Consider the following 24774-nt stretch of genomic DNA (forward strand, 5'->3'; position numbering starts at 1 on the left):
TATATAAATTATATAAATATGTAGTTGATTTATTTTCTTGTTTTAGTTTTCCATATATATCCTTACTGATTTTCTATCTAGTTGTTCTATCTATTACTGACAGTGGGATGTTGAACTTTCCAACTATTGAGTTTATTTCTCCCTTTAATTCTGTATTTTAAGGCTCTGTTATTAGGTGCATATATGTTTATAATTGTGATAGCTTCTTGATGAACTGAGCTGCTTATTATAAAATGTCCCTCATTGTCTCTAGAACCATTTTTCAAACATTTTATTTAAATTCAGTTTGCCAACTTATAGTATAACACCCAGTGTTCATATAATCATGTGCCTTCCTTCATGCCTGTCACCCAGTTACCCTATCCCCCCATTCACCTCCCCTTCTGCAACCCTTTGTTTGTTTCCCAAAGTTAGGAATCTTTCATGGTTTGTCTTCCTCTCTCATTTTTCCCCACTCAGTTTCCCCCACTTCCCTATGGTCCCTTTCATTATTTCTTATATTCCACATGAGTGAAACAATATGATAATTGTCTTTCTCCAACTGACTTATTTCACTCAGCATAATAACCTCTAGTTCCATCCATGTCAATGTAAATGGTAGGTAGTCATGCTTTCTGATGGCTGAGTAATATTCCATTGTGTATATACACCACATCTTCTTTATCCATTCATCTGTTGAAGGACATCATGGTTCCTTCCACAGTTTGGCTACTGTGGACATTGCTGCTATGAACATTGGGGTGCAGGTACCCCTTCAGATCACTACATTTGTATCTTTGGGGTAAATAGCCAGTAGTGCTTCAACCCAGCGCTTGCTGGGTAGCTCTATTTTCAACTTCTTGATGAACTCCCACACTGTTTTCCAGAGTGGCTGCACCAGCTTGCATTCCCACCAATAGTGTAAGAGGGTTCCTCCTTCTCCACATCCTCTCCAACATTTGTTGTTTCCTGTCTTGTTAATTTTGGCCATTCTCACTGGTGTAAATGATATCTCATTGTGGTTCCTGCTTTGTTGAAGATGAGTTGACCATAGACTTGAGGGTCCATTTCTGTGCCTAGAACCATTTTTTACCCTGAAGTCTATTTTGCTTGGTGTTAGTACATTAGCATATTCTCTCCAGCTCCCCTGTGGTTACTGTTTACTAGGTTGGATCCAAAATGTGTTGCTTATAGTTGGATCTTGTCAGCTTTTATCTATCTATCTATCATCTATCTATCTATCTATCTATCTATCTATCTATCTATCATCTATACATACATACAGAAAACACACACATAAAATTGGTAATCTTTGATTTATGATTGGAATGTTTAATTCATTCATATTTAATGTAATTATTGGTATGTTGGATTTATACATGCCATGTTACTGTTTTTCATGTTTCATCTTTTTTGTTCCCCTGTTCTTTTACTACCTTCTGTGTTAAACAACTTTTTAAAAAACATTTTAACATCTTTTTTAAAAAGATTTTTATTTTATTTATTTTATTTTATTTATTTTTCCAAGATTTTATTTATTTATTCATGAAAGGCACACAGAGAGAGAGAGAGAGGCAGAGACACAGGCAGAGGGAGAAGCAGGCTCCATGTAGGGAGCCTGATGTGGGACTTGATCCTGGATCTCCAGGATCACGCCCTGGGCTGAAGGTGGCAGTAAACCGCTGAGCCACCTCAGCTGCCCAAGATTTTTATTTTTATTTATATATGAGAGACACACAGAGGCAGATACATAGGCAGAGGGAGAAGCCTGATGCAGGATTTGATCCCAGGACCCTGAGATCACAACCTAAGCCAAAGGTAGGTACTTAACCACTGAGCCACCAGGTGGCTAAACAAATATTTTCTAGTGTACCATTTCAATTCCATTTTTTCCCTGTATTTTTGGAGTGATTTCCTTAGTAGCTGCTCTAAGGGATCACAGTATACATCAAAAATTATCACAATCTGCTTAAGATTAGTACTAATTAACCAGCAAAATATAGAATTTTTGCTTCAATAGCTCCATTCTCTTTCCTTCTTTTGTCATATATATTACATTTTTTTTGGTACCATAAGCTCAACAATATAGTTTCATAATTATTATTTTATATGACTTTTTAATCAGTTAAGAGAGGAAAAATATTTTTACTTTCTTTTATATTTACCTACATAAATTGTTGTTCTATATTTTTTGTGAGAATTTGAGCTATCCTCTAGTATCATTTCCTCTCAGCCAGAAGGACTTCTTTATATTTCTTGTAAGACAGGTCTCTAAGAAGCAAATTATTTCCATCTTTGCTTTTCTGGGAATGTTTTCATTGCATTTTCATTTTTTAAGGCAGTCTTAGAAGAAAATTGAGAAAAATAATACAGAGAATTCTATATATTTTTCCATAGTTTCCCGTTATTAATATATTACATTTGTTACAATTAACAAACCAGTATTGACCCATTATTAAGTAAAGTCCATAATTTATAGATTGAATTAATAATTCCTTAGGGTTTTTTGTGGGGTTTTTGCTGTTGTTGCCTTTTAAAGATTTTATTTACTTATTTGACAGAGAGAGAGGAAGAGAGCATAGCCAGGGGAAGAGGGCTGAGGGAGAAGTAGACTCTCTGCTGAGCAAGGAGCCCAGTGCAGGGCTCTATCTAAGAAGCCTGTGATCATGACCTGAGCCAAAGGCAGATGCTTAACCAACTGAGACACTCAGGCACCCCTATCATTCTTTATTTTTACCTAAATATCCTTTTTTCATTTCAGGATCCCATCCAAGGTACCTGATTACATTGTTGTCATGTCTCCTTAGGCTTTCTTGGCTGTGACAGTTTCTCAGACTTTTCCTTCCACTTGATGTTCCTGACAGGCTTGAGGAGTACCAGTCAGATATAGTATAAAATGCTTCCCTATTGGAATTTGTCTGATGTTTTTTCTCATGTTTACCCTGGGGTTATGGGTTCTGGGGAGAAAAATCACAGAGGTAAAGTACCATTATCATCATATAATTTCAAGAGCATATATTATCAAATGATTTATGATTTAATGTTGATCTTTATCACCTGGCTAAAGTAGTGCTTGTCAGGTTTCTCCACTGTAAAGTTACTCTTTTACCTCATGTTCCATGCTGTGCTTTTTAAAAGTAAGTCTGTATGTGCAACCCACACTTAAGGAATGGGGAGTTATGCTCCCTTTCTTTTAGGATGAATAGCTACATAAATTATTTGAAGTTCTTATGTACTAGAGTTTATCTCTTCTTCCTCATTTATTAATTTACTTAATTATTTATATCAGGGATCCCTGGGTGGCTCAGCGGTTTGGCACCTGCCTTTAGCCCAGGGCGTGATCCTGGAGTCCTAGGATCAAGTCCCACATCAGGCTCCCTGCATGGGGCCTGCATCTCCCTCTGCCTGTGTCTCTGACTCTCTCTCTCTGTGTCTCTCATGAATAAATAAGTAAAATCTTTAAAAAATAATTATTTATATCAAAGTGAACTCACAGATATTTATTTTATACTTTGAGTTATAATCTAATACTCCTTTATTTTGTTGCTCAAGTTCTACCTTTGGCCATTGGGACCTCTTTCATTTGGTTCCTGTGCCCCTTTAACATAAAGTCATCAATGTGGTTTTTTCTTTTTAATTTTTTTTACCCCTTCCCTATTTTCTGGCACTACAAGATGCTTCAGGTTCTCTCAAATATGTCCTGCCCCAGTCCTAGAATCTGCCATTTCTCCAAGGATTTCTGGTCTCTTTTATTGGAGAATAGTATTGAAAAGCAAAGTCTCATTGTTAGGAGTGCTCATTGCTGCTGGGGTGTCATTTCTATTCAATCCTTTCATCTGACAGAGGAAAAAAAAATGTGTGTGTGTGTAGAACCAATGTGCACGCACACATCTATAAATATAAATCTAACTACTTTATACAAGTTCATGCTGATTTCTCTAATTCATTATCACACATGGATCATTCTATCTTCTTCCTCTTATCTATAAATTACAACTCAATGAGAAACTTGCTCCTACCATCTGCTTTACTTAATTGTTCAATTCCAGTATACATACATAGCAGTATCAGAATTATTAACCCATATCCTAGTGAAGAATAACATCAATTAGAGTACAGTACCTACATGCAGTTCCCTTTGCCTTCAGTCTTACAGACTCCATTTCCAATTACTTAGGTCAACACCACCTATATTCCTTTAAGTGGGATTGTACCATACATCTTTTTATACAGTTAGACTGTTAATCACAGTCTTCATTCCTTCCTAGGATCCCCTGACCTCTAAATATTTTTTTAAAATTTGCATACATTAAGTTTCACTCTTTGTGCTATAGAGTTCTATGGGGTTTGGCAAATATATAGTGTCATATATCCACCATTACAATATCAAATGGAATCATTTCTCCACCCTAAGAATCCTGTTTCACCTATTTATCCTTCCTCTCTCTCCCCAAGCCCCAAATAACCATCGATTTTTTAATGTCTCCATAGTTTTGACATTTCAAGAATGTCATATAGTTGGAATCATGCAGTATGTAGTTTTTTCACAAAGGCCTCTATCACTTAGCAATACATATTTATGTTTCCTCCCTATCTTTTATTGTGGCTTAGTAGCTTTTTTCCTGCTGAATAATATTCCATTATATAGATTCACCAGTTTGTTTATCTACCTACTGAAGGACAATTGATTGATTCCAGATTTTGGTGATTAAGAATAAAGCTGCTATATATAGGGATGCTGGGGTGGCTCAGTAGTTTAGTGTCTGCCTTCGGCTCAGGGCATGATCCCTGGTCCGGGGATTGAGTCCCACAATGGGCTTCCTGTGAGGAGCCTGTTTTTCCCTCTGTCTATGTCTCTGCCCCTCTCTATGTGTCTCTCATGAACAAATAAAATAAAAATCTTTTAAAAAAGCTGCTATATATAAACAGTCCCATGGACATAAGTTTTCAAAATAATTAGATAAATACCTAGGAGCATGATTGCTAGATCATTTGATAAGACTATATTACTTCATAAGTAACTTTGTAAGAAATTGCCAAACTGTATTCCCAAGTGGCTGTACCATTTTTCATTGCTCCATGTCCTTGTTAGTATTTGGCATTGTCAGTTTTTTTTTTTTTATTCTAGCCATTTTCATAGATGTGTAACAGTATCTCATTGTTGTGATTGGCAATTCTCTTTTTGTTTCAAATTTTAAATTAAATTCTACTTGGTTAACATACAGTATAATATTGGTTTCAGAAGTAGAATTTAATGATTCATCACTTACATCACTTAAAGTGCTCATCACAAGTTCTCTCCTTAATCCCCATTACCCAGTTAGCCCATCCCCTGCCCACCTCCCTCCAGCAATTCTTTTGTTCTCTATAGTTTGCCTCTCTTTCTTTTCTTCTTTCCCTTATGTTCATCTCTTTTGTTTCCTAAATTCCGCATATGGGTGAAATCATATGGTATTTGTCTTTCTCTGACTTATTTTGCTTAGCATAATATACTCTAGAGACATCTATGTTGTTGCAAATGACAAAATTTCATTCTTTTTGATGGCTAAGTAATATTATTCCATTGTATGTATTTGTGTATGTGTATATATATACACATATATATGTATATAAATGTGGTGTGTGTGTGTTTATACCACATCTTCTTTGTCCATTAATCAGTTGATGGATATTTGGGCTCTTTTCATAATTTGGCAATTGTTGATAATACTGTGATAAACATTATGGTACATGTGCCCCTTTGAATCACTATTTTTGTATCCCTTGGGTAAATACCTAATAGTGTAATTGCTGGGTCATAGGGTAGTTCTATTTTGACTTTTTGAGAAACCTCTCTACAGCTTCCCAGGGTAGCTTCACTGTTTACAATTCTCTAATGACAGATGACACTGAGCATCTTTTCATATCCTTAGTTGTCATCAGTATGTCTTATACTTTCATTTAAAAAATAATTGTACATACATGGTACTTTGAAAAGAGTTATTTCAGGGAATGGATGTGATAGACATTCTGTAATGCACTTAAGAGAAGTGTTGAAAACACATTTACTATGGATATATGAGTGTTCACTGCAAGCTACTTTGAGAGGAGTGTTATTTCAGTGAATACTCTCACTGTAGAGAACTGGTTAAAAACACCAGTATAATAAGGATGGTTATATGAGCTGTATGTGCATACTACTTTGAGAAGAATTATTTCACGGAATGGATGTAATAGAAATTCTGTAATGCAATTACAGAGAAGTGTTCAAAGATACATGTAATGAGGATAGTTATGAGAGTCTCATGTGCATGCTACTTTGGGAAGAGTGTTATTTCAGGGAATGGATGTCTTGCCTTTGTTTTTTGAAGAGTAGTTTTCCTGGATAAAGAATTCTTGGTTAGCAATATTATTCTTTGAGCACCTTGAATTTGTCATCTCACTGTCTTCTGGCCTCTATTATTTCTACTAAGTAGTAAGCTGTTAGATTAGCTATGGCTCCCCTGTACTTTGATTTGAGTTTCCTTTGATTGTGATCAGTCATCTTTCTCTTTTTGTTTTAAAGATTCTTTGTGTGGCTTTCAATAATTTGACCAGATATATCTAGGTATGGATCTTTTTATGTTTATCTTAGAGTTTGATGAGCTTCTTGAATGTGCAGATTAATGTTTTTCATCAAATTTGAGATGATTTGGCCATTATTATTTCCTCAATACTTTTTAAAAAAGATTTTATTTATTTATTCATGACAGAGAGAGAGAGAGAGAGAGAGAGAGAGAGAGGGGGGCAGTGGGAGAAGCAGGCTCCGTGCAGGGAGCCTGACATGGGACTTGATCCCAGGTCTCCAGGATCACACCCTGGGCTGAAGGTGGCGCTAAACCGCTGGGCACTGGGGTTGCCCCCTCAATACTTTTATTTTATTTTATTTTTTAAAAGATTGTATTTATTTATTCATGAGAGATACAGGGAGAGGCAGAGACACAGGCAGAGGGAGAAGCAGGCTCCCTTTGGGGAGCCCAATGTGGGACTCGATCCCAGGACTCCAGGATCATGCCCTGAGCTGAAAGCAGATGCTCATCCTCTAGCCACCCAGGTGCCCCACTAAGCCACCCAGGTGCCCCTCAATACTTTTAATGTCCCCCTCTTTCTCCTCTTCTTCTGGGAGTTCTATCACTTGTACAATGGTATGTTTGATAGTGTCCCTCAAGTCTCTGAGGCTTTGTTCATTTTGCTTTATTCTTTTTCTTCCTTGTTCTTCAGATTAGACAGTTTCTACTAATCTAGTGCCAAATTTGCTGGTTATTTTCTTCTGTCACTTCAAATCTGTTGGGCTCTTTTGGTAAATTTTTTATTTCAGTTATTGTACTTTGCAAGTCTAAATTTTCCACTTGGTTTTTCTAATTTGCATCTCTTTAGTGATATGCTCTATTTGATGATAAATGCTATAATATTTTTCCTTTATTTTAAAATATGACTTCCCTTAATTCTTTGAACATAGTTATAATTCTTCTTTCAAAGTCTTTTTTCTGGTAAGTCCAACATTTGCTCCCCTCCCAATCCCTGAGGCAATTTCTATTGACTGCTTTAATGCCCTGTGTATAGGTCATACTTTTCTGTTTCTCTGCATGTTACTTTTATGTTAAAAACTGGACATTTTAGGGGCACCTGGGTGGCTCAGTCAATTAAGCACCTGACTCTTGATTTCAGCTCTGGTCATGATCTCAGGGTTGTGAGATCAAGCCCCATGTCAGGCTCTGCACTGGGCAGGGAACCTGCTTGAGATTCTCTCTTCCTCTCCTTTTGCCCCTCCCCTAAAAAAAAGAAAAAAACCTGGACATTTTCCCTATAACCTCCAGGGTTTCTTTTTGTTCCTTTTTTGGTTTGCTTTTTAGTGACTTGCCTGGACTAATTCAGTGGAGTCTGTCTCCCCAGCTGTGCAGCCACTGATATCTCTGCTCAGCTATTCTTTTTTCTTTTTTCATTTTTAAAATTTTAATCTCTGAATTCCTAAGGTCAACTTTGGGTCAGCACAGCTTAGTGATCAATAATTGATCCAGATTGATTCAGTAAGGCTTCTATTCTTTGCTAATGGATTTGTGTATGGGTTAAGGAAGTAATGTTTTAGACAATGCCCCTAAGCATGGTTTTTTTCCTTGCTTTGTTCCAGATCAAATCAGCTCCCTTAGGCAGTAAAGCTGTCAATCTCCACAGCCTGCCTCACTTTAGAACTACCAGGCCTCTGGTGGGGGAGTTAGAGACAGAAGAAACTCCAGGCTAAAACATCACAGACTTCCACTATTCTTACTGAAATTTAATCATTTTTCTTGAATAAATGTTTACCAAAATGTTATATGCCTTTGGCCAATTTCCAAAGTCCTAAAATGGTTGGTTTTGGTAGCTTTGTCAAGTTTTATCATTGCTTTTGGTGGGGGGGTGAATTTGCTGAGTTTCTCATTCAGGCTTTCTGGAAATCCTTTCAAATGTTTGACTTTTGTCTGGGTTTTGTTTTTTTTGTTTTGTTTTGTTTTGTTTTTTGACTCTTCTAAAGAACTAAGATTAAGTGTGATTGAAAAAATGAGAAAAGAAAGACAGAAACCCAAGGAAGAAAATAGAAAGTACCAAGCATAATCAGAGCCAAAGGAAAGTTTCATTATATCTAATCCCAAATTAGTAACTGAAGGTAAATTGAGATTATAAATAAAGGCTAATAAAAAAAAAAAGACTAATGACTAAACTTTGGAAGCATGAGTTCTAGGTGATTATGGGAAAAGTGTTCTTTTAAAAATAGTGCTATTTTTTTAAAAAGATGAACCCTTTTGAAGACAAAATTTTTGTTTTTTCTTTTTAAAGATTTTATTTTTAAGTAATTTCTACACCCAATTTGGGGCTTGAACTCACAATCCCAAGGCCAAGAGTCACATACTCTATAGACTGAGCCAGTCAGATGCCCCATTGGAGCCAAAGCTTTCTGACGAATCTTTATCCTATAGCTATCTATAGATTTAGACTAAATTCCTTAGGCAATAGCATAGATAGAGCACAACACAGAAGAAGAAATGCAATCTCATTATTTTATGTTTTCTTGTTTTTTTTCCTTTAGCATCTAGAGGTACTCTATGGAAATCTTGGAAAGAAAGAGTTATAAAGCGACCTGCAACAGCTCATGCTTTAAGACCAGATCAGATGATTAGTGATGAATTTGCAACAAACACAAAGGTTTCAGAAATCCAAGATATGCTACAGGAACTCATAAACACTACAATGTTCAATAAATTGGAAAACAATGCTATTAAATATATATCATCAACAATAGTAAACCTATCTAAAGCTTTGAGTACACTAACTGATGAACTAAAAGTTTTTAACCTCCAAAGTGCCAGTATGTACATAAACGAGACAAATGAAAAAGAAAAGGAGCTCTCCCTGAAGATAATGCGAGAGCTCAGTGAAAACAATGAGATGCTTCAGCAGAAACTGCGAGATGCAGAAGAAAAATATGAATACCTTATTCGGTCCAAAGGTGTTGTACAACCCCGAGGAGGTACAGCATTGCCCACATCACCCTTGAATGTGTTACCTGAGCTTTCTTCACAATCATCCATTGCTATTAGCAAAGCTGACAGAGAAGACAGTACAGATGATATTTTGGTTAAAGAATTTGAAAATATTCTAGATGAGGCCCAAACAAAAGGGACCAAGGGCTTGGGAATCAAGTGGAACTCAACTATTTCATATACAGCCCCAGTTGAAATAACTCCAGATTTAACTGAAGAGCAATATCCTTTACCTGAAAAAAAACAAAAAGAGGCTTCTGAAGATAAGATATCACTGAAGAAAGGTGATATCCATCAGAAAGATGGGACTGACCAGCATCAATCACAGAAGAAAAAGCAAACTAAAGGCCCATATACACATGAGACCTCTGGGTCAAATCTGAGTGATGATAAAAGTAAAAAGAAAGCCTCAGAGACCAAATTTGATCATCATTTAGAACTACAGGCACTGGAAAAGAAGAGAAAAGAAATAAAATCCTTTTCTGAAGCCAAATCAAAGCCATCCACTGAATCAAAAAGTCAACACGTCCTTGCTGATTATCCTACTGACACAAAAAGCCAACATGGCAAAGGGGGAACAAGTAGTTTATGGGAACAACTCAGGAAGGTCAAACCTGAGTATTCACAGGACAGGAGCCAGATTTCTTCAGAGAATAAAGAGGAACCCACCACTGAGTCAGGGGACAAAGAAGGCATGAGTGAGATGAGCAGCCAAGAAGAGCAATTCAGGTTGACTCAACTTGGTTATTCCCCTCAGAAAGTGAAAACAAAAGGAAAGAAGCACCAAGACCCTCCAGCAACCATCACAAGCAAACAGGGAAAACTTGAAGAGGACATGTTGGTATTCACGAAGAAAGTCAAGTCTCATAGACTTGTTAAGTCACAATCTAGGGTAACAGAGGAGACTTCAGAATCTACCAGAGTTCTTGGAAGTGCAGATGGCAAAAGTGAAGAGAGTAACTTGGAAGAATTTCAAGATGCCATAATAGCTTTCCTAAAAGAGAAAATTGATAACATAGGAAAGCCTTTGGACAAAAAGATTGTGCCAAAAGAGGAGTTATTATTAAAAGGAGCAGAGGTTGAAAAATTAGGAATCATAAAGGCAAAAATAGAGGAATATTTCCAAAATGTGGCTGAAACTGTGACAAAAACCTTGAGAAAATACAAAGATATAAAAAATGTAGAACAAGTTGGAGAGAAACGTATGAAACAAAAAAAGGAAGTCTCATTTATGCCAGGATTGTATTTTCAGAAGCCAATTAGTGCAAAGCCTGAAATTAGCACCTTATTCTCATCTAAGAGCATGGACCCACTAACTGACAATTTAATACAAACAATCTTGACTGAAATAGAAGGGGAAAGAGATGCTCCAGTAGCCTCAACAGTAGGGAGAGACCACAGAGAAAAGGAAAAACAAAGGCAGGAGGAATATATGCAAGAAGGTCAAGAAAAAATACTTGGTAAACGTCTCAAACACCAGTTGAAAGAAGAAGGGAGTTTCTGGAAGAAGAGCTATGAGGTAATAAATAAAAAACCCCAGGAGGAAGAGTCATGGCTCCAGATGAAGGTAGGAAAGCAAGGACAACAAAAGCACAAACAGTGGCAGGAAGAGGAAATATGGAAGGAGCAGCAGAAACAGAGGATGCAAAAGCGGACTGAGCAAGAAGAGGAGCAAATGCAAAGAAAAGAGGAAGAAGAGTATCAGCAGCCAAAACAGCAGAAGCTGGAAGCATGGAATGAAAAAATGGAAAAACCAGTGGTGCCCTTGGAGAAGGAGAAAGGACAGCAGAAGGAAGTGAGATATCAAGAGCTGGAAATTAATTGGAAGAAAGAGAAGCAGAAGCCAAGGAGAAATGCACAGGACCATGAAGGGCAGTGGCAGAAAAAACCAAAGGATCAGATGAAGATTAATGAGAAAAACTCTGAAGAACGAGAAAAGATGTTCAGCCAAACTTCAATGACATTGTTTCCCAAGTGGAAGAGCATACCGAGAGTAACATCCCAGTCACACCAAAGAAAAGAGTTCCTTGGGCGTTTTAAGACATTACACATTCCTGCTGATGGAAAGCATCCCATCCCAACCACTCCTCTCTCTACACAATTACCTTCACCAGAGGCCTTTCCCATTTCTGGACACTCTCCCACAGGGTTCCCCACTCTAACTCCTCAACAGGCCCAGGCACCGGGCATCACTGTTACCTCTCAAAAGGCAGAGGAGGCACTTGGAATCACTGTCGCCCCAGAACAGGCCCAGGCACCAGGGATCACTCTCACCCCCGAGCAGGCCCAGGCACTGGGGATCACTCTCACCCCTCAGCAGGCACAGGAACGGGGGATCACTCTCACCCCTCAGCAGGCCCAAGAACTGGGGATCACTCTCACCCCTCAGCAGGCACAGGAACGGGGGATCACTCTCACCCCTCAGCAAGCCCAAACACTGGGGATCACTCTCACCCGTCAGCAGGTCCAAACACTGGGGATCACTCCCACCCCTCAGCAGGCACAGGAACGGGGAATCACTCTCACCCCTGAGCAGGCCCAAGCACTGGGGATCACTCTCACCCCTCAGCAGGCACAGGAACGGGGGATCACTCTCACCCCTCAGCAAGCCCAAACACTGGGGATCACTCTCACCCGTCAGCAGGTCCAAACACTGGGGATCACTCCCACCCCTCAGCAGGCACAGGAACGGGGAATCACTCTCACCCCTGAGCAGGCCCAAGCACTGGGGATCACTCTCACCCCTCAGCAGGCACAGGAACAGGGCATCATTCTCACCCCTCAGCAGGCCCAGGCACCGGGGATCACTGTCACTCCTCAACAGGCCCAGGCAGGGGGGATCACTCTCACCCCTGAGCAGATCCAGGCAAGGAGGATCACTCTCACCCCTCAGCAGGCCCAAACACTGGGGATCAGTCTCACTCCTCAGCAGGCCCAAGCACTGGGGATCACTCTCACCCCTCAGCAGGCACAGGAACAGGGCATCATTCTCACCCCTCAGCAGGCCCAGGCACCGGGGATCACTCTCTCTCCTCAACAGGCCCAGGCAAGGGGGATCACTCTCACCCCTGAGCAGATCCAGGCAAGGAGGATCACTCTCACCCCTCAGCAGGCCCAAACACTGGGGATCACTCTCACTCCTCAGCAGGCCCAGGCAGGGGGGAGAACTCACACCCCTCAGCAGGCCCAAACACTGGGGGTCACTCTCACGCCTGAGCAGGCCCAGGCACAGGGGATCACTCTCACCCCTGAGCAGGCACAGGAATGGGGGATCACTCACACCCCTGAGCAGGCCCAGGCAGGGAGGATCACTTTCACCCCTGAGGAGGCCCAAACACTGGGGGTCACTCTCACTCCTGAGCAGGCCCAGGCACTGGGCATCACTCTCACCCCTCAGCAGGCCCAAGCACTGGGGATCACTCTCACCCCTGAGCAGGCACAGGCACGGGGGATCACTCTCACCCCTCAGCAGGCCCAGGCAGGGAGGATCACTCTCACCCCTGAGCAGGCCCAAACACTGGGGGTCACTCTCACTCCTGAGCCGGCCCAGGCACTGGGGATCACTCTCACCCCTCAGCAGGCACAGGAACAGGGCATCATTCTCACCCCTCAGCAGGCCCAGGCACCGGGGATCACTCTCTCTCCTCAACAGGCCCAGGCAGGGGGGATCACTCTCACCCCTGAGCAGATCCAGGCAAGGAGGATCACTCTCACCCCTCAGCAGGCCCAAACACTGGGGATCACTCTCACTCCTCAGCAGGCCCAGGCAGGGGGGAGAACTCACACCCCTCAGCAGGCCCAAACACTGGGGGTCACTCTCACGCCTGAGCAGGCCCAGGCACAGGGGATCACTCTCACCCCTGAGCAGGCACAGGAATGGGGGATCACTCACACCCCTGAGCAGGCCCAGGCAGGGAGGATCACTTTCACCCCTGAACAGGATCAGGCACTGGGCATCATTCTCAGCCCTCAGCAGGCTCAGGCACTGGGCATCACTCTTACCCCTCAGCAGGTCCAGGCACAGGGCATTACTCTTACCCCTGAGCAGTTCAAAGCATTGGTGGTCACTCTCACCCCTGAGAAATGCCACAGCTTAGGTATCAGAGTCACCCCTGAGAACGTTCAGACATGGGGGCCACCTCTCACTGTAGCACAGGGTTGGAATTTTAGAGTCCCTCTTAGTCCTGAAAATGTCTTGGTGTCACCTGTCACTTTTACACCTGAACAGATCCAGGGTTTATGTGCCCCTCTCTCTTTGGAACAGGCTGAAGCATTAGGGATTTCCGTCTCTCCAGAATACTTCTGGAAATTTGGGGTCCCTCTCACCTCAGATAAATTCCATGCCTTAGAATCTCCCCTTGAACAAGTCCAACCTTTGGGAGCCCCCTTCATCCCAGGACAATCCCATCCCATGGGTATTACTCTCATGTCTGAGGAAGTCCAACAATCAAGTGAACAGCCCTCACCACTTGGGGCCCATCCTCCTTTAGAACATACCTTGAAAGTTGGGATCATTCCTGTTACTGATAAATCCATTATACCAGGTGCTTCTCACATTTCCAAGCAGTTCCCCACATTGGCTCCTTCCAGTCCTAGATCATCTCAGAGATTAAAGGCTTCTGTCCTCCCTGGGAAATCCATTATATCAAGCCCCAGGCAATCCCCAGCATCTGCTCCTATTTCTGAGAAGTCCTCTGTATTTGAAGTCTTTTCTACTCCTTTGCAGATATCAAGGTCTCCTCTTTCCCAAGCCCCTGGGAAATTGCTAGGAATGAGAATTCCTCCTGACCCTGGGAAGCTTCTGGCACCACAGACTTTTCCTTCCTCTAAACAGTCCCTGGTTTCTGAAGGTCAATCCACCTCTGTTCAATCTGTACCACCAAAAGTCCCTCTGCCTCCTGGGAAGCTTCCCACAGGTGAGGACCTTCCGACTTCAGGGCAGCCCCTTACACTAGAGACCCTTCTTAGTCCTAGGAAGTTCTTTACCTCTTGGAGTCCTCAGCTACCTATGATATCAGAGTCCCCTTTTGCCCTCAGGGAGCCCCTTCTATCTGGAACCCCACTCTCCTCTGCACAGATGCCCAGTCTCTTGGCTCCTCTTTCTCCTAGGAAGCCCTTTGTTCCTGGGCCCTCTTCCACCCTTGAGGAGTTTCTGGAACCTAGACCCTTAACACACTTTGAGGAGCCCCAGGCATTCCAGCCCCCTGCCACCTGTGAACAATCTCCCTATCTACGAGTCCCTTCCACCCTTGAGCAGCATCAAGCTTCCCCACTGTGGATCCCTCCCATCCCTGGGCATCCTCCAGCACTATGGACCTCCCTAAATCGTGGAAAGCCCCAGAAAGATATGTCCTCTTCTGTCTCTAAGGAAACGTTTCAGTCCTATCTTACCAATTACAGGACAGCAGTATCACAAATCCCCTACATTGGTGGGAGAGCCCTTCCCAGTCTCATGAAGCCTCTTACAACTAAACTACCTAAAACATCACAGATATCTTCTAAATGGGACCAGAAAACCCAGTTCCCCCCTATAGATAAGTCCTGGATATTGACTTCAGATTCAGTTACCAAGAAACACAAGATGATGGTGCCCCCTTCCTCTTCCCAAGAGTTCAAAGAGCAGAGATATTTTGTTGATGTGGAGGCTCAGAGAAAGAACCTGACACTCTTAAATCAGGCCACAAAATCTTTTGGACTCCCTTCACAGCTACACACAACAGCTGCGAATCTCATAATTGAGACATTGCATACGGACAGAGTTCGGCTGGGATACCTATTCCGCAAGTACATTGCTTACAGGCTGATCCAGCGTGCAAGGTAGTTGTAAATATTGAATGTCCAGTTTTCTGGTTTAGTCCTGATTTCAAATATCCTCCCATTTTACATATCTACCAGATGAGATGTTCTAAAATATTGTCTTATAGAAGGTCTGTGGGATGAAGCCTATTTAAGATCCCAAAAGGAGATAAACTTTATTGGAAATAAAAAAAATTTTAAGATTTTTATTTATTTATTCATAGAGACACACACACAGAGAGAGGCAGAGACACAGGCAGAGAGAGAAGCAGGCCCCATGCAGAGAGCCTGATGTGGGACTCGATCCAGGGTCTCCAGGATCACGCCCTGGGCTGCAGGCAGTGCTAAACCGCTGCGCCACCGGGGCTGCCCGGAAATAAAAAATTATATAAGAATCTATTTCATCGGGATCCCTGGGTGGCGCAGCGGTTTGGCGCCTGCCTTTGGCTCAGGGCGCGATCCTGGAGACCCGGGATCGAATCCCACGTCGGGTTCCCGGTGCATGGAGCCTGCTTCTCTCTCTGCCTGTGTCTCTGCCTCTCTCTCTCTCTCTGAGTGTGACTATCGTAAATAAATAAATTAAAAAAAAAAAAAAAGAATCTATTTCATCCATTTATATATCTAGCAGAGATGCTAAGATATATTTTGTGGATTATGGTTGATCTCCAAAATACCAACTTCAGAAGCTTGCTTGCAGTTATTCTAAACTTCTAAATATTCTGAATTTCTTTCATCTTCTTGAGTTCACCAGAAGATGTATGATTCTTAAAATGGGAGATGCAGGTTATATACAAAGTGTTGCCATGGCAACTTTGCTGCTGAAGTGACATGGAGAAAATAGGTCCTGGTCTTGATTTTTTAAAAATGCAAATAACAGAAATAGATCAGGGAAAGTGACAATTCTCCTGCTCTCCTTAGCATTTTTATGTGTGAGGTTACCAACCTATTATTTGGTACTTTATTACCTAAAATTATAAGATGCCAAACTAAACCTATATTAGAAAAGGTTATCATTAATTATAGGAACAACTTATGCTATTTATTCAATAAATATTTATTGAATGCCTATTATGTGGCAAATATTGTATTAGGGGCCAGGGATACAGCAGTGAATAAAACAGGCAAAGTAATCTGTTCTCAAGAAATTTACATTTTTGAGGACTGAATTAATTTAGGAACTAAGGATTGGAACAAGGTACAAAAGACAAACTTATTCAAGATAGCATCAGAACATAGATTTCTTTATTTTTCATTCTTTCAAAGTTTTATTTAAATTCAAGTTAGTTCACATATAGTGTAGTATTAGTTTCAGGGAGAGAATTTAGTGATTCATCAGTTGCATAAAACACCTAGTGCTCATTTCATCAAGTGCCCTCCTTAATGCCTGCCACCCAATTACCCCATTCCCCCCATCCTCCCCTCTAGCAACCCTCAGTTTGTTCCCTATATTTAAGAATCTTTAATGGTTTGCCTCCCTCTTATTTTTCTTTCCCTTCCCCTATTTTCACCTGTTTTCTTAAATTCCACATATGAGTGAAATTATATGGTGTCTTCTCTGACTTATTTTGCTTAGCATAATACACTCTAGTTCCATCCACATTGTTGCAAATGGCAAGGTTTCATTCTTTTTGATGGCTGTGTAATATTCCACTATAGATATATATACCACATCTTCTTTATCCATTCATCAGTTGATGGACATTTGGACTCTGCATAATTTGCTGTTGTGGATAGTGCTGCTTAAACAATGGGGTGCATATGCCCCTTCGAATCACTACTTTTGTGTCCTTTGGATAAATACCTAGTAGTGCAACTGCTGGGTCATAGGGCAGCTCTATGTTTAAGTTTTTAAGGAACCTCCATAGTGTTTTCCAGAGTGGCTGCACCAGTTTGCATTCCCACCAACAGTATAAGAGGGTTCCCCTTTTTTCAGATCCTTGCCAACATCTATTGTTTCCCGAGTTGTTAATTCTAGCCATTCTGACAGGTGCGAGGTGGTTTTGATTCGTATTTCCCTGTTGATGAGTAATGTTGAGCATTTTTTCATATGTCTGTTAGCTGTTTGTATATCTTCTTTGGAGAAATATCTGTTCATGTCTTCTGCCCATTTCTTGACTGGATTTGTTGTTTGGGGGCAGGTTTAAAAAGAATTTTAGTAACTTCTTTATAGACTTTGGATACTAGCCCTTTATCTAATAAGACATTTGTAAATATCTTCTCCCAAAAGTTGCCTTTTACTTTTGTCTACTGTTACTGTTGCTGTGCAGAAGGTTTTTATCTTGATGAAGTTCCAATAGTTCATTTTTGCCTTTGTTTCCCTTGCCTCTGGAGATGTGTCTGGTAAAAGATGTTGCTGTGACCAAGGTCAGAGAGGTTGCTGCCTGTGTTCTCTAGGATTTTGATAGATTTCTGTTTCACATTTGTGTCTTTCATCCATTTTGAATTTATTTTTGTGTACGGTATAAGAAAGTGGTCCCATTTCATTCTTCTGCATGTGGCTGTCCAAATTTCCCAACATCATTTTTTGAAGACTTTCTTTTCCATTGGAAGATTGGTTGACCCTCTAGTTGAGGGTCCATTTCTGGCTTCTCTATTCTGTTCCATTAATCTATATAGCTGTTTTTGTGCTAGTACCATACTGCCTTGAGGATTACAGCTTGTAATAGACCTTGAAGTCCCAAATTGTGATGCCTCCAGCTTTGGTTCTCTTTTTCAATATTGGCTATTTGGGGTCTATCCTGGTTCTATACAAACTTGATAATTGGTTATTCCAGCTCTGTGAAAAAGGATGGTGTCGTTGATAGTGAGATTGCATTGAATGTGTAGATTGTTTTGGGTAGTAAACATTTTAAAAATATTTGTTCTTCCGATCCATGAGCATGGAACGTTTTTCCATTTCTTTGTGTCTTCCTCAACTTCTTTCATTAGTGTTCCATAGTTTTCAGAGTATAAATCTTTTACCAAGTCTTTGGTTAGGTTTATTCCTAGGAATCTTACAGTTTTTGGTATAATTGTAAATGGGATCAATTCCTTGATTTCTCTTTCTGCTAGTTCATTATTGGTGTATAGAAATGCAATAGACTTCTGTGCACTGATTTTATATTTTGCCAGTTTGCTGAATTCCTCTATCAGTTCAAGCAATTTTTTGGTAGAGATTTTTGGGTTTTCTACATAGAGTATCATGTCATCTGTGAAGAGTGAAAGTTTGACTTCTTCCTTGCCAATTTAGATGCCTTTTATTTCTTTTTGTTGTCTGATTGCTGAGGCTAGGACTTCTAGTACTATGTTGAATAAACACATAGACACAGGCAGTGGTGAGAGTGGACATACCTGTTATGTTCCTGACCTTAAGGAAAAGCTTTCAGTTTTTCCCCATTGAGGATGATGTAATCAGAATTTTTTAAATTTAATTTTATTTTTTTTGTAATCAGAACTTTTAATTTCAAAGTGTAAGTATCTGAGATTTGTTGAAAAATATTTTACTCTAGATCTGTCTTTGGCTTTCTCTTTCCAGACTGAATATTCCTAGAATTTTTTTTCTTTTTGCAAAATGAAAAATATTTAATACACCAAAAAGCACAACAGAATCAACAGGTATTAAAAGCATTACATAGTGCAAAACCCAAAAAGATACAGAGCTACTAACTTTCTGGTGCTTAAAATGACCAGGCAATGGTGGCACTTGGGTGGTTGTCAGTTAAGCATCCAACTCTTTTTTTTTTTTTTTTTAAGATTTTATTTATCCATTCATAGAGATGCAGAGAGAGAGAGAGAGAGAGAGAGAGAGAGGCAGAGACACAGGCAGAGGGAGAAGCAGGCTCCATGCAGAGAGCCCGACGTGGGACTCGATCCAGGGTCTCCAGATCACGCCCTGGGCTGCAGGTGGTGCTAAACTGCTGCACCACCGGGGCTGCCCCAACTCTTTTTTTTTTTTTTTTTTTAGTATTTTATTTATTTATCCATGACAGACACAGAGAGATGCAGAGAGAGGCAGAGACACAGGCAGAGGGAGAAGTAGGCTCCATGCAGGGAGCCCGGCGCGGAACCCGATCCGGGGTCTCCAGGATCAGGCCCCGGGCCCAAGGCGGCGCCAAATCGCTGAGCCACCTGGGCTGCCCAAGCATCCAACTCTTGATCTCAGCTCAGGTCTTGACCTTAGGGTTGTGAGTTCAAGGTCTGTGATGGGCTCCATGCTGGGTGTGGAGCCTACTTAGAAAAAAAGAAAAAGACTAGACAAGAACACATGAAAATATCTCCTTTCCAGGGAGATCACTGGGTGGCTCAGCGGTTCAGCACCCGCCTTTGGCTCCAGGAGTGATCCTGGAGTCCCGGGATGGAGTTTCGGTCGGGCTCCCGGCATGGAGCCTGCTTCTCCCTCTACCTGTGTCTCTGCCTCTCTATGTCTATCATGAATGAATAAATAAATAATCTTAAAAAAAAAAAAAGAAAGAAAATATCTCCTTTCCTCACTTAATGATCTGGCTACTATTAGAAAAGTTATTTTAAATTGCTTTTTTGGTATATGAAAACACATTTGCTACCCCTGTTGATTATGCCTACCTGATCACATGTGTTATTTGGAAAACTGCATATAATGATAGTGCATTTTGTGCCTCCTCCTCAAGTGTATATAGAAAATTTTGGTATATGAAGACCATAGTGACTAGTAAATGTTTTGCTTCTTCCTTACCAATTTGAATTCCTTTTATTTCTTGCTGTCAACTAATTGCTGTGGCTAGGACTTTCCAGTACTATGTTGAGTAAAAATGGTGAGAGTAGATATCCTTGCCTTATTCTTGACCTTAGGGGAAAAGCTCTGTTTTTCATCATTGAGTATGACATTAGCTACAGGTTTTTCATATATGGCCTTTATTATCTTGAGGTATGTTCCCTTTAAACCTACTTTGTTGAGTGTTTTTATCATGAATGGATATTGTACTTTGTCAAATGCTTTTTCTCCATCTATTGAAATGATCATACAATTTTTATCCTTTCTCTTATTGATGTGATGTATCACATTGATTGATTTCTGAGTACTGAATCACTCTTGTATCCTGGAAATAAATTCCACTTGATTGTAGTGAATTTTTTAAAATGTATTCTTAGATTTGGTTTGCTAATACTTCATTGAGGATTTCTTTTTTTTTTTAAGATTTTTATTTATTTATTCATGAGAGACAGAGAGAGAGAGAGAGAGGCAGAGACACAGGCAGAGGGAGAAGCAGGCGCCATGCAGGGAGCCTGACGTGGGACTCGATTCCGGGTCTTTAGGAACAGGCCCTGGGCTGAAGGTGGCGTTAAACCGCTGAGCCACCCGGGCTGCCCTCATTGAGGATTTCTGCACCTATGTTCATCTATAGTTCATCTATACTATAGTGGCCTGTAGTTGTCTTTTCCATAGTGTCTTCAACTGGTTTTGGTATCAGGTCCTGCTGGCATCACAGAATGAATTTGGAAGCTTTTCTCCCTCTTCTCTTTTTTGGAATAGTTTGAGAAGAGTGGATATTAACTCTTCTTTAAATGTTTGGTAGAATTTGTCTGTGAAGCTTTCTGGTCCTAGACTTTTGTTGGGAATTTTGTGATTACTGATTCAATTTAATTGCTGGAAATTGGTCTGTTCAAATTTTCTATTTCTTCCTGCTTCAGTTTTGGGAGATTATATGTTTCCAGGAATTTATCCATTTCTTCTAGGTTGTCCAATTTGTTGGCATGTAATTTTTCATAATACCCTCATAATCCTTTGTATTTCTGTGTGTTTGGTTACTATTTCTCCTCTTTCATTTGTGATTTTGTTCATTTGAGTCCTCTTTTTTCTTTTGCAAATGAGTCTGGAAGGTTTGTCAATTTTGTTGATCTTTTCAAAGAACCAGCTCCTGGATTCACTGATCTGTTCTATTGTTTTTTTAGTTTCTCATTTATTTCTGCTCTAATCTTTATTGTTTCCTTCTTTTTACTGGTTCTGGGTTTTACTTGTTGTTCTTTTTCTAGCTCCTTTGGGTGTAAGGTTAGGTTGTTTGTGATTTTTCTTGCTTCTTGAGTTAGGGTTAATATTCCTAGACTTTTTTTTTTTTTAATTTTTATTTATTTATGATAGTCACACACAGAGAGAGAGAGAGAGAGGCAGAGACACAGGCAGAGGGAGAAGCAGGCTCCATACACCGGGAGCCCGATGTGGGATTCGATCCCGGGTCTCCAGGATCGCGCCCTGGGCCAAAGGCAGGCGCCAAACTGCTGCGCCACCCAGGGATCCCTATTCCTAGACTTTTAAATCTGTTTTTACATGTAAACATTTTGAGCCACTTGAGGATTTTAAATAACATGTTTGTGGTCATTCTCCAACTCCCTATGTTTTTTTTCCTTTGTCATATTTAAAATAAAAAATAAGTACATTCATCTGGTAAAATATTTTAAAAATACACATGGTAGTGTGAGAAGTCTCCCTAATAGCTCTATTCCAGCACATTTAGACTCCTCCCCCAGGGCTACTAATGTATGTCCATCTAGAAATATTTTCTGTATATGTAGAAAAGCACATATGCTCTTTTATCCCCATTTTACATATTTTAAAGTTACGCCCTTTGATCTTTTCCTATAACTTAGAAATTAGGGATTAGATAACTTAGGTATCAATATATAAAGCTAGTCATTTTATAGCTTCATACTATTGCAAAGTCTGGGTTTATCAGAATTTATCTAACCTCTGATGGAATTTATGTTATCTGCAACATTTTGCATATAAAAATATACTTTAATTAAAAATCTTAGGGGCAGCCCGGTGGCTCAGCGGTTTAGTGCCGCCTTCAGCCCAGGGCCTGATCCTGGAGACCTGGGATCGAGTCCCACATCAGGCTCCCTGCATGGAGCCTGCTTCTCCCTCTGCCTGTGTCTCTGCCTCCTTCTCTCTCTCTCTCTCTCTGTGTCTCTCATGAATAAATAAATAAAATCTTTTAAAAAAATCTTATATATACACATGTATATATGTATATATATTCCTAAAGAATTTCTGGATCAAAGGGTAAATGTTTTGTAATTGCAATAGATTTCTGTCAAACTGTTCTTCAATGAGGTTGTGACAATTTACATATGGTCAGCATTATAAAGGACTATTTCCCCACATCAAGATCATTATTCAAATATCATTATTTTTGTTTCAAGTTTTCATTTAAATTCTAGTTAACATACAGTATAGTATTAGTTTCAGGAGTAAAATCTAATGATTTATCACTTACAAAAACACCCAGTACTCATCACAAGTGCCCTCCTTAATACCCATAACCCATTTAGTGCATCCCCGCCCACCCACCTCTCCTCCAGCAACCCTATGTTTGTTCTCTGTAGTTAAGAGTCTGTTTCATGGTTTGCCTCTCTCTCTCTCTTTTTCCTCCTGTGTTCATCGGTTTTGTTTCTTAAATTCCACATACAGGTAAAGTCATATGGTATTTGTCTTTCTCTGATTAACTTATTTTGCTTAGCATAATACACTCTAGCTCCTTCAGGTCATGGCAAATGGCAAGATTTCGTTCTTTTCAATGGCTGAGTAATATTCCATTGTGTGTGTGTATATGTATATATGTATATGCAAACACACACACACACACACACATATACCACATCTTCTTTATCCATTCATCAGTTGATGGACATTTGGGCTCTTTGCATAATTTGGCCATTGTTGATAATCCTACTATAAATATCAGAGTGCATGTATCCCTTTGAATTTGTATTTTTGTACATTTTGGGTAAATGCCTAGTAGTGCAATTCCTGGATTGTAGGGTAGTTCTATTTTTAACCTTTTGAGGAATCTTCATACTGTTTCCCAGAGAGGCTGCAGCAGTTTGCATTCCCACCAACAGTGCAAGAGGGTTCCCTTTTCTCTGCATTCTCACCAACATCTGTTGTTTCTTGAGTTGTTAATTCTAGCCATTCTGACAGGTGTGAGGTGGTCTCTCATTATAGTTTTGATTTGTATTTCCCTGATGATGAGTGACATTGGGCATCTTTTCATGTGTCTATTAGCTATTCGGATGATTTCTTTGGAAAAATGTCTATTTCTGTATTCTGCCCACTTTTTAATGAGATTATTTGTTTGGGGGGTTTATATTTTTTTAACTGGGCTCCATGCCCAATGTGGGGCTTGAACTCACAATCCTGAGATTTAGAGTCACATGTTCTACTGATGAGCAAGGTAGGCACCCCAGGGTTAATATTTTTATTTTTTTAAAGATTTTATTTATTTATGAGAGAGAGAAAATGAGCACAAGTTGGGGGGTGGAGTGGGGGAGGGAAGGGCAGAAGGAGAGGAAGAAGCAGACTTTGTGCTGAGCAGGGAGCTGGATGCAGGGTTTGATTCCAGGACGCTGAGATCATGACCTGAGCCAAAGGTAGACGCTTAACTGACTAAGCCACCCCGGTGCCCACAGGTTTGTTATTTTTAACAATATTTTGTACCTTATTTAGAGAGGCCTTCTCCACAGTAAGAAGTACAAAAAATTCTTTCTAGGTTTCTTTTGGTACTTTTATGGTTGGTTATTAATTTTTTTGTTTTACATTTAAGTCCTGATTCACAACTTTCTGTTGAGAGACTTTATCATGGCTACCCAGTTGCCTCATCACTACTTACAAAATAATCTAACTTTTCCCCTACAGATTCATAAATTCTTGTATCATTTAGGTCCATATATAGACTTTCCATTATTTTTTGTTGATTGCATATAGATGAGTCACTTCTATTCTGTATTATTCTTGTGGTTTTATTATGATGCTGCTGAATCTTTGTGATGTCATTAGTTCTGTTTGTCAGAACTTGTCAATGAAATGTAAACAGGATTGACATATGTCATTTCTGTGCTGAGCTTGTCATTGCTAGTTTGAGACCCTCTACAGTCCCCTTTTCCTCTGTCATCACCTACAGTGCTCAAGGTAATGGCTGTTCAGTTAGCCTGTGTCCTTGAAAGTATATAGTGAAGCTCACTCCCTGATGAACCATAATAGATTTGTAATATGAGCAACAAGTAAAGTTTTATTTTTAGCCACTGAGATTTGGGTGTTATTTGTTAAAAACAGCTAATCCTACCATATCTTCCCTAATACAGTCTCCCTATCCAAGAATAAAATATACCTTTCCTTTTGTTCGGGCTGTGGATGTGTGTGGTGCGGGGAGGAGAGTAAGGTGGCTGTTCTTCAGAAGCATTTTAAAGTTTTCATGAAACTCTTAAATATTCTTTCATAAGTGTGTATATCCTGGTAGTTTTTGTTTTGTTTTGTTGTTGTTACTATTGTAAGTGGACTCTCTTCTATGATATCTTCTAACTTGTTATTTGTATAAATGAAGGCTAGATTTCTCTATATCCATTTTGTTTTTTGTTTTTTTTTTTTTTGTTTTTTTTTTTTAAAGATTTTATTTATTTATTCATGAGAGACACACAGAGAGAGGCAGAGACACAGGCAGAGGGAGAAGCAGGCTCC

The 24774-nt window shown here is 40.1% G+C and overlaps 2 protein-coding genes across 12 annotated transcripts in view; one reads left to right on the top strand and one right to left on the bottom strand.

Annotated features, from left to right (window-relative positions):
- The window catches only part of LARP4 (La ribonucleoprotein 4), a 220007-nt gene that overhangs the window by 125604 nt on the left and 69629 nt on the right, over positions 1-24774 (bottom strand). The gene's annotated exons all lie outside the window — the stretch shown is intronic.
- The window catches only part of FAM186A (family with sequence similarity 186 member A), a 96955-nt gene that overhangs the window by 55135 nt on the left and 17046 nt on the right, over positions 1-24774 (top strand). For 5 of the 8 annotated variants that reach the window (XR_012017349.1, XR_012017350.1, XM_072797944.1 and 2 more), the window contains one exon: positions 9059-15329. Coding sequence is in view for 6 of the 8 variants with exons in the window: in XM_072797941.1 (XP_072654042.1) it covers positions 9059-15329 (6271 nt within the window). In the remaining 2 variants the exon portion in view is untranslated. Of the gene's footprint in view, positions 1-9058; positions 15333-24774 lie in introns of those variants that run through there. The other 3 variants (XM_072797945.1, XM_072797946.1, XM_072797942.1) reach the window with 3 other exon arrangements.

The sequence above is a fragment of the Canis lupus genome, chromosome 25, assembly GCF_048164855.1.
Source record: "Canis lupus baileyi chromosome 25, mCanLup2.hap1, whole genome shotgun sequence".
Classification (NCBI taxonomy): domain Eukaryota; kingdom Metazoa; phylum Chordata; class Mammalia; order Carnivora; family Canidae; genus Canis; species Canis lupus.